The sequence below is a fragment of the Primulina tabacum genome, chromosome 7, assembly GCF_025594145.1.
Source record: "Primulina tabacum isolate GXHZ01 chromosome 7, ASM2559414v2, whole genome shotgun sequence".
NCBI classification, from domain to species: domain Eukaryota; kingdom Viridiplantae; phylum Streptophyta; class Magnoliopsida; order Lamiales; family Gesneriaceae; genus Primulina; species Primulina tabacum.
In genome coordinates, this window is record NC_134556.1 from 7,104,693 (window position 1) to 7,115,980 (window position 11,288).

The 11,288-nt window shown below is 38.1% G+C and overlaps 1 protein-coding gene across 1 annotated transcript; it reads right to left on the reverse strand.

Annotated features, from left to right (window-relative positions):
* Positions 1-3,794: 3,794 nt before the first annotated feature.
* On the reverse strand, positions 3,795-4,976 carry LOC142550529 (uncharacterized). Its single transcript, XM_075659603.1, has one exon. It carries the CDS (start codon positions 4,974-4,976, stop codon positions 3,795-3,797), a length of 1,182 nt encoding a protein of 393 aa, XP_075515718.1.
* Positions 4,977-11,288: the final 6,312 nt, after the last annotated feature.

The window sequence follows — 11,288 nt, forward strand, 5'->3', positions numbered from 1 at the left end:
CCGAGACTGTCTAATCTGACAGTCCAATCTTCCTTGCTTGACCGTATTCGTATAGGTCAGCCTTCAGATGAGCAGTTACAGAAATGGAGGCTGAAGGACGAAGCCAAGGACAGTGTACTCTACACAGTGTCAGATGGTATTGTGAGATACAGAGGCAGAATGTGGGTGCCTAGCGTTGATTCGATCAGAGAGGATATTCTGACAGAGGCACATACATCTCCGTATTCCATTCAGCCAAGAGGCACCAAAATGTACAAGAACTTGCAGATTTTATATTGGTGGCCAGGGATGAAGCGAGACATCCGCAGATTCGTGTCTGAATGCCTCACTTGTCAGCAGGTGAAGGTAGAACATCAGAGGCCAGCAAGAATACTTAAGCCACTCCCTATCCCCGAGTGGAAATGGGAGAATATTACAATGGACTTTGTGGTTGGTTTGCCGAGGTCTGTCAGAGGATTTAACGCCATTTGGGTTATAGTGGACCGACTCACCAAGTCAGCACATTTCCTGCCAGTGAAGACGACTTTCTCCATGACGCAGTATGCGGAGCTTTATATCAGGGAGATAGTTCGGTTGCATGGGATCCTAGTTTCTATTGTGTCCGACAGGGAACCGAGATTTACATCGTCCTTTTGGAAGAGCCTACATGCAGCCATGGGGACGAAGTTGCTTTTCAGTACAGCTTTTCACTCACAGACAGATGGCCAGTCTGAGCGAGTGATTCAGATTTTGGAGGATTTATTGCGAGCATGTATGACCGATTTCCAGGGAACTTGGGAATCAAAGTTACCTCTAGTGGAGTTTACCTACAACAACAGTTTTCAATCATCCATTGGTATGGCTCCCTACGAGGCATTGTATGGGAGGAAGTGCAGATCACTGATTCATTCGGACGAAGTCGGTGAAAGAGAAGAACTTGGTCCGGAGATAGTTCAGCAGACTGCAGATGTGGTCGTCAAGATTCGAGACAGAATGAAGACCGCCGAGAGTCGCCAAAAGAGCTATGCAGATAAAAGGAGAAGAGATCTCGAGTTTTTCGTAGGCGATCACGTTTTTATAAAGATAGCACCCATGAAGGGTGTTATGAGATTTGGAAAGAGAGGCAAGCTCAGTCCGAGGTTTATTGGACCGTTTGAAATTCTGGACAGAGTTGGGACACTAGTCTATCTTGTTGCCCTTCCGCCAAATATGGCCGGGGTGCACAACGTGTTCCATGTCTCCATGCTGAGGAAGTATATAGCTAATCCTTCGCACGTGTTGAGCTATGAACCTTTACAGTTTGCTCCGAACCTGTCTTATGAGGAAAGATCCGTCCAATTCCTAGACAGATGATGAAACTTAAAATTAATAATTTATTATATGTTAAAACCTGTATTTTAAAATTTAAGTTTCAATAAAATTATAAAATTATGTTATTTTAGTATTGTTTGTTTATATTTAATTGTCTTACTAAATATGTTTTATTTTCAGGTTTTCTACGTGTTGGTAAAATAATGATAACTTAAGCTAGAAAATTCAAATGGAGGTGACTCAAACATGTTTAGAATCCTTGAGAAATTATCTACAACTTTGCAGAAGACATGATTGCCTAAAAAGTTCATTAAAATGATCAAATTGTGCAAATATCAAAATGAGGACAAATTTACTTTTACTATGACCAACATATAGTAAAAAAATCATAACTATTTCAATATTTAACCAAATGAGGTGAAACAAGTGGCCAAATTCATCTACAGACAATTCCCCACATGTTTGTCTTTTTGAGCAGAGTCAAATTCGGTGATTAAAGTCGTGGAACAAAGTATTGAAAGAAGGGACATGGAATTGAACTTGGAGGAGACAAAGAATACTATTGCAACTACATGGCATTAATAAAAATTTTGACCCTTTCTCTCATTTGGCCTATAAATAGAGGCCTTGTGCTAGCTTGAAAATCATTCTATCTCATTGTAAAATATAGTGTGTATCAAAGTTCTAAGTTCCAATATATTTTCTTTCATGTTCTCAACTATGAGTGATATTTTAGTGTTGATCAAAAGTAAGCTTATGGCAAGCTAAATCTATTATGTCAAGGTGAAGAGGATGCATTCTTGGTGAAGTAAGATTGTTTATATTTTGTATATTCTTTCTTTATTTCTTTTCATTTAGCTAACTTATTTTTATTGGATAGATAATTAAGCAAAAAATTTTCTTTTGCTGATAAGTAAAATGGGGAGGAATGAACTTACTGGATAGATAATTAACAAAATCGGCATACCATGGTAAACTGTTGATCTCAAAAAGTTGTTCATCCGGGAAATCATCGCGAATAATATCCTTACCTGAACTTGGATTCTCCAAATGCGAGAGATGGTCAGCAACTTGGTTCTCTGTTCCCTTCCTATCTATTATCTCCAAGTCAAATTCCTGCAATAGAAAAATCCAGCGAATTAGCCTTGGTTTTGCATTGTTTTTTGCCATCAAATATTTCAAGGCTGAATGATCGGTGTGCACTACAACTTTGCTCCCTATCAGATATGATCTAAACTTATCCAGAGCAAAAACCATAGCAAGAAGCTCCTTTTCTATGGTGGCATAGTTCAGTTGGGCAGCTGACAGTGTCATACTAGCATAGTAAATGACATGGATGCATTTTTCCTTCTTTTGCCCTAACACTGCCCCCAGAGCTGTGTCGCTTGCATCACACATCACCTCAAATGGCGACCCCCAGTTAGGCGCTATCATCATAGGTGTAGTGATTAATTTCTCCTTCAAAACTTGAAATGCCTGCACACACTCATCAGAAAAATCAAAGCGCACATCTTTTATCAGCAAATTGGTCAGTGGCTTAGCAATGCAAGAAAAATCTTTTATAAATCGCCTATAGAACCCTGCATGGCCTAGGAAACTACGCACTCCTCTGATGTTTGTTGGGGCTGGGAGTTTCTCTGTTACTTCAATTTTAGCCTTATCAACTTCAATCCCAGTTTCAGAAATTTTGTGCCCCAACACTATTCCCTCTCTCACCGTGAAATGACATTTTTCCCAATTTAAGACTAGATTTGACTCCTCACATCTCTCCAAGACCTTAGACAAATTAATCAAACAAGTATCAAATGAAGAGCCAAAGACAGAAAAGTCATCCATGAATATTTCGATAAAATCTTCAATCATGTCGTGAAAAATTGCCATCATGCAGCGTTGGAAAGTTGCTGGTGCATTACATAGACCGAATGACATTCGTTTATATTCAAATGTCCCGTAAGGACATGTAAAAGTGATTTTCTCCTGATCTTCAGGGTCAATAGGAATTTGCATATAACCCGAATAACCATCCAGGAAAGAGTACAAAGGATGTCCAGCTAACCTTTCCAACATTTGATCAATAAATGGGAGGGGGAAATGGTCTTTATGGGTGGCGTCATTAAGTTTTCTATAATCGATGCAAACACGCCACCCTGTAACAGTTCTGGTAGGAATTAATTCATTGTTCTCATTTTTTACTACAGTGATCCCACCCTTTTTCGGAACAACTTGTACTGGACTTACCCACCTACTATCAGAAATCGGGTAAATAATACCTGCGTCCAGTAGCTTTATCACCTCTTTCTTTACCACCTCTTGCATAGCTGGGTTCAGACGGCTTTGAGGTTGGGTAGATGTTTTGTGGTCGGCCTCCATCGGAATTTTGTGCATGCACATGAATGAACTGATCCCTTTGATGTCTGCAATACTCCAACCTATGGCTTTGATATTATCTCTCAGAACTCGCAACAGCCTTTTTCTTCCGTACCTTTTCAAAGTAGAAGACACTATCAATGCAATTTATCATTATCAAGTAAAAATAGATATTTTAAGTGTGAAGGAAGAGGTTTCATCTCTAGGATTGGGATTTCTTCGATGGATGACTTTAAAGGTCTTGGGACATGCCCAAGCTCCCCAATCCTAGCGTTTACCATTTTTGAAATCGGTCTGCCTGCTTCCAGATAATGAATACACTCGTCTAGCTCTTGATTTCCCAATTCTCGCGGGCATGAATGGGTCAAACAGACCGCCAAAGGATCCTCACCAAGTAATTCCTCCATACCATACTCAACAAACTCGTCAGTAGCATCAATTCTAAAACAATCAGATGTATCATTGGGGTATTTGATTGACTGAAAAACATTAAGTACTACACTCTCATCATTTAACCTCAACACCAACTCACCCTTGTGTACATCTATCAGAGCTTTTCTAGTGGCTAAAAATAGTCTTCCTAAAATAAGAGGAATCTCAAGATCCTCTTCCATATCTAACACAACGAAGTCCAGTGGGAAAATAAACTTGTCAACCTTCACTAAAACATCCTCTACTACTCCCCTAGGGTATTTAATAGATCTATCAGCCAATTGTAGGGAAATCGTAGTAGATTTAACTTCACCAATTCCTAGATTCCCAAAACATGAATAAGGCATTAAATTAATGCTTGTACCTAAGTCACATAAAGCTTTACCAAAAAATGAATTTCCTATGGTACAAGGAATAGAGAAGCTACCTGGGTCCTTAGCTTTTGGAGGCAACTTATTTTGTAAAATTGCAGAACATTCCTCCGAAAGCTTCATTGTCTCAAAATCCACTAGTTTCCTCTTGTTTGACAAAATTTCTTTAAGAAATTTTGCATAGGAGGGCATTTGAGCTAAAGCCTCTGCAAACGGGATATTTATGTGCAGCTTTTTGAAAATCTCAAGAAATATTGAAAATTGAATATTCAGTTGCAGTTGCTTTGCTCTTTGGGGAAACGGGAGTGAATTAATATCAACAGTGGGGTTCGAGTTTAGAGACTTAACTGATTTCCTTGCGTCCTCGGGCCCTTGCTTGGATGACCCCTTTTCTTTCACATTTTCCTCAACATCAACTACTTTTTGCTTCAGGGTAATTGTCACCGTGACTACATTGACACCCTTTGGATTCATTTCCGTGTCACTAGGTAGTGAACTTGGAGCTCGTGTAGCCATTTGTGTCGCCAACTGCCCTAGTTGAGTCTCTACCCTTTACATCATTGCATCATGATTTTGCCATCTCATCTCATTCCTGGCTATGTACTTGGCTAGCATATCCTCAAGATTCGATTTGCTATCCCGTGGCTTGAAACCGGGTGGCATAGAAGGTCCAATACCTTGCAGAGATTTAGGTGGTTGCTGAGGAGGCTTCTGTTGTGTAGGATGTTGTGGAGGATTGAAATATGGTTGCTCAACAGTATTTTCTGACTGCCTCCACCCAAAATTCGGATGATTCCTCCAGCCCGGATTATATGAGAAACTGTATGGATTATATTGTTGTCGACCCTGGTTTCCCAAATAATTCACCGAGTCCCCTCCAAAACACTGTATTCCCTCACAAGACATATCTGGCATGAATGGCGTGTCACTAGACGATCCACCAACTATCTCAGTGTTTCCCTGAATTTGATTAACCGGCTTGACTGATAATGATTTATTTGCTTGTAACTGGGCCATCTGATGTGTCAATCCATCAAGCTTTGCTGTGATCGCTGTCAACGCATCCATTTCAAGGAATGAGACTTTCTTCTCCCTTCGATTTTCTTGCCAGCCTACAATGCTCTCTGCCATATTAGATATGATTTCAAGCGCCGCGGTTGGCGTTTTCCTGTATAAGCTACCGTTTGCTGCTGCATCAAGCATAGATCTCACAGGAGGGTCCACCCCATAGTAGAACATCTCAACCTGCTGTCATATTGAAAAACCATGTCTTGGGCACATTCTCAGCATCTTCTTGAATCTTGCCCACGCTGAATTCAAAGATTCTCCATCTCTCTGTCTAAACGATGTGATTTCATTTCGCAATTGTGTAATCTTAGTTGGGGGAAAATACCTGTGCATGAATACTTCCACTAAACCATCCCATGTAGTGATAGAACCAGCAGGAAGGTCTCGAAGCCACTCCATAGCTTCTCCTTGCAGTGAGAATGGAAATATTCTGAGTCGAATGGCATCAGTACTCACCCCATTGCACTTGATTGTATCACAGATCGATAGAAAGTTCTCCAGATGTGCATTGGGATCTTCAGACGGTGATCCTCCGAATTTGACCTGGAGTTGAATCATCTGGATGATGGCTGGCTTAAGTTCGAACGTGTTTTCCTGAATTGTAGGGCGGACAATACTGGAGCCATAACCTCCAAACGCTGGTCTATGAAGCTCCATCAAAGTACGCTCATCCTCTTCTCCGGCCATGTCCTTAAATTCTGGTTTAAGTTCTACTTCAGATTCTTCTTCAGATTCGAATTCAAGAGCAAAGTCGTTGTTCCTTCGAGCTCCACGGATGCGGCGGAGAGTATTTTAAATCTCTAGATCAAGTGGCACTAGACTTTCGACGCCTTGAGCACGGCTCATATAACACGAGCTAGACTCCTGCAATAAAAATTCAAGTGCACAATTCAAGCTCCAAAGGAATGCGAAAATTTAAAACAAAATTAATTAAAATGCTCAAAATTTAAAAATTAAAAATAAGAACTGATAAATAAATGCCTAGTCTCAAATAAATAATTTATCCTAATATTAAACAAGCCGTCCCCGGCAACGGCGCCAAAAACTTGACCGACGATTTTGGTTGGAAAAAATTCTAGCAAGCGGACTAGGTCAAGTTATAGTAATTGGACGAAAATTCCAAGTATCGATCCCACATAGACTATTATTTAAATACTAAGATTTAAATTATTCGAATTAATCTAGGCAAACAATAACGAGTGATTTGATGATAATTTAACTTATTTCAATTAAACTAATTTATGCTAAATTAATGATTAAGATCGAATTTGCAGAACAGCTAGGAACTTGGGGATTTTCAAATTTAAATAAAATGACCGGGAACACACAACGGTACCAAACTTTGATTATTGTCACGCAATGGAGTTAAATAACCACAGATTATTGATGTCACGATTAAATTATCTAATTTAACTATAAATCTATTTCTAGAATTTATAATCCTATTTTCATTTAACAGTCCAATTATTTCTAATTGAATTTAATTAAACAAAAACGTATTATTCAAAGATAGAATCACAGCTGCCGCCTAAAATCGCACATTGAAATCGAATACTATTTCTAGTCGATTTAACCGTGTGTTGATTAATATTTTTCAAGCTAAATTCAATCTATTCTTTTTCAAATCAAGAAGGAACAATAGACATGCAAATAATTGGCCAAATTAAAAGCACGAAAATTACGCAAACATAAATCAATAACATAAATTAATTCGTAAATCAAATAATCCAGTAAATGAACAAGATCAAAGGTTTGTCCCTATCGTGGTCCCGATCACAAGAAAAACTACTCCATAAATTCAAAATTAGAGGAAAAACTAATATTCGAATTCATGAAAAAATTAAGAAAACAAGAGAGGAGAAAATCTCAGCGATGGTGTGCGAATCTTGCGTGTAAAGCACGTTTTTCCTCTCGTTTATCCCAAGCCGTCGCCGTCTTCAAAAGTCTAAAGTACTCTTTCTTTTTTCGATGAAATCGTTCCAGCCAAAAGTCCTCTTCATGATCTAGGTTTTATCTTATTATATCTCTCCACAATCTCTAACAAATCTTCGCCAAATCTGAGTCTGATCTTAAAGGCACGGACCCCATGCATGCATCAGGGAAGGGGTCCGTCTAGACTCTGCCCAATTTCTTCCGAAACCGCTGGACACGGACCCCGTGTACAGGTCCATCTCGGGGTCCGTGTAGACTCTGTAAAATTCACTCTCGGATGCTAATGGACACGGACCCCGTGGACAGGTCCGTCTTGGGGTCCGTGTAGACTCTGTCAACATCTTATCTCGGCTTCTGAGGCACGAACCCTTACACGGGGTCCGTGTATGGGTCTGGTTGTTCTCCTTGTGCTATTTTTCCGGGTATTTCTGACATGGCATTGCGACGCTTGACTTTTCTTTCTTTTCTTTGGCTTTTATCATCTTTTGGTCAAACCTGCAAATGGCAATAATAACACAAATTAAGCGCAAAACTCGGAATAAAAACGCCAGATAAGCACAAATACGACAAAATAAAGCCCTTAAAACGCTATATAATTCGTGCTTATCAATGATAATGAAGGATTGTATTAGTAATTGATTTATATTTGAAAAGTATATTGAACCACAATAGAAAAGTGACACATGTTATGGTTTTGAGAATAATAACCAAAGTATTAGATCAGATGAGATGAAAAAAATTTCATTAGAGAGCTAATACATAGCACTAAAAATTTTATATTTTGAGTTTTGTCCAAATCCATTTGGAAATAAGGGTAAAATCACCCAGAGATGTGTCGTGTGTATTGAAATTCTTACATTCACACATTTTAGGAGAATTAGCATAACTTTCATGTCCGATGTTCAAATTGAGTGAGGTCCACGGGAAATAAAAGCCAAGAATAGAGCTACAACATTTATGTTGACGAATGTTGCTAATTTGAAGTGCGAAAAAAAAATTGTAGACATAATTTTACGCGCGCCCTCGGGTACTGGAGGATTTGTAGTGTGTACAGATGCATCTGGTAAAGTTTTGGGCTGTGATCTAATGCAACATGTTAAGGTAGTAGCTTATGCATCTCATTAATAAAAATCTCATGAAACTCATTAACCTGTTCACGATCTTGAATTGACCGCCATTGTGTTTACTCTAAAGATTTAGCGCCATTATTTATATGGAGAAAATTTTGTTATCTATTCAGACCAAAAAAGTATGACATATCACTTTTCTCAATCTGATTTAAATATGAAGCAACGCAGGTGGATGGATCTCCTGAAGAACTTTGATTGTGAGATTTAGTATCACCCTGGATCGGTGAACGTTACTACGAACGCCCTTGTTCGTAATGTTCATGGCTCTGTTTGAGCTTCTGTTAATGTCGCCAAAGTACACGAGGATATATGTATTTCTGATTGGATTGTCACCGTCTCAGCATTGCAAATTGAGCCTAACTTGATCTTTAAAATTCGAAAAGCCCGACAAAGCGATGTTCAGATTCAAAAGTCTAAAGAACTTATATCTGCAAGACACCCTTCTAGATTTCAGATTTATTCTGATGGTTCTTTATGACTTTGTTAGGATCTGTTGATAGGTTGAGATGTGTTTAGAAGAGGGGGGGTTGAATAAACACTCACGATTTTTGAATCTTTTCGAATGAAGTGTCAGTTTTGTGACAAACTGAAACTAGGAATCTTGTCAACCAATGAAAATCAGTTTAACTGATAACAGTTGCGGAAATAAAATGACTGAAAGATAGAATAAATAACTGAAGTAATAACACGAAGATTTATGGATGTTTGGAGAATGAAATAACTCCTACGTCATCACTTCTATCACAAGGATAGGATATGCACTAAAAGAATTTGATCGATACAATGATTGTACAAACCCACTTCAGTTTGGACTTAACACTGCCAAAACTGAAACTCTTAGTTTACTAAATATCTCACAGTTCTTCGACTGAACTTAGCACAACTGATCTAGATAAGATCAAATGAATAATAAAACGATTTTTGCTTGTAAGCTCGAAAGGCAGCCTCAAATGCTACAAATAAATCAGATAAGTGTGAGCTTTTGATCTTTGAGTGAGGGCTATGAATTCAGCAGGGTAACAGCAAGCTTGAGAATAGATAGATCGATTGGTTATTTGCTCAACTGCTCTTCTCATCTATTTATAGGCTTCTCTTCAACTGTAACTTTAAATGTAATTTGAATCAATATATCCGTTGATTGCCACGTCGATATTCTTCTGACATTCGTACACTGTAAGCACATAAATGCGGCGTTCCACTACAAGTTGCAGTCTTCTTTGTACTGTTGTCGGTTGAATGTCCTTTTCAACTGATGACGTGTACAGCTGAATGATCAGCTGATAAGCTCTCAACTGAATATGTCAACTGACCAGTTTCTAACTGATCAATCAGTTGTCTTCGATAGTTTAGTTGAGATGGTTTCAGTTGCTTTCGATAAACTGCGCATTAATCTTCAGTTACACAACTGTTAGTTGATTTGAGTAGTTCTGAAACGTCTACTATTCGTTTTCTTAACTCGTACTAGATTTTTTTTTAAAACCTTACATAGCATCGGCCGAATCATACATATTTGTTTAAATTATTTTTGACATCATTTAAAAATAAACATCCAATTAACCTGTAAAAATTCAAAGGAGAATAGTTTGAATCATTAAATCTTTCAACGTTTTACCAAACCCAAAAACATTATTTGAAAAAACATAGCTCATACTATAACCTTTCAAAAATCTCTCATAACATAAGTAAAAATCACAGAATATCTTGATATAACTTAAAATCATAAATCATAACTAGTGCGAAAAACTAGCGTCGGTCCTCGAGTTATGTGCACCTTCAGTCCAGCAAAGTCAACCATCAAGACCTCCATTAATATTATTATCATAATCACCTGCATCAATCACACCTAGTGAGTCTAAAGACTCAACACACCATAATCTTGATAACAAGTACTACATATACAGATATCATACAACAGTGAAAATACTTGTATTTAAAATATCGTTTTCATGAAGATGCATAAACTTTAAACATAATCATTTTTGTAAACATTTTCATAATGCATGAACTTTAAATAAAAATATTTTCTTAATGATGCATCAACTTTAAACATAAATATTTTCATAAACATTTTCGTAAACCTTTTCATATCCTCATAAGCATATCCATATGAACATGCATAACTTAAACATCAACATTTTCCTTTTCCTCATTCATAACATGTATCCTTTCATCATGATCATAAACATTTTTCCTTTTTATTGAATTCAGATCGTTAATTGTGACTTTCATCAATCCTCAAAAAGTCGATGGATCCATCTACATATTACCACAGTACTGGGCGATGGGGACATCAGCGACATATACTCGTCAACTGGGCCTTGGCCTATCCTCAATCATATCCTCATATCCTCAATAGTCGATGGATCCATCTAAATGTAACCACAGTACTGGGCGGCGGGGACATCAGCGACGATCTCTCGTCCACTGAGCCTTGGCATATCCTCATAGAATGAAAATACGATCGTTGGGCTCCCTCTGGGATCTTCTCCCATAAATGGGCTCCATCTGGGGCCTTCTCCCATAAATGGGCTCCCTCTGAGGCTTTTTCCCTCACAATATCCCCATTCTTATCCTCATATCCTCAATAGTCATAATTACTTCACTTCCTTCAACATTTTACATTTTCATCACTTTATAAAAATCAAGCATTTAATATCTTTTTCCTTTTAAAAACAAGCATGCAACATAACCTTTTTAA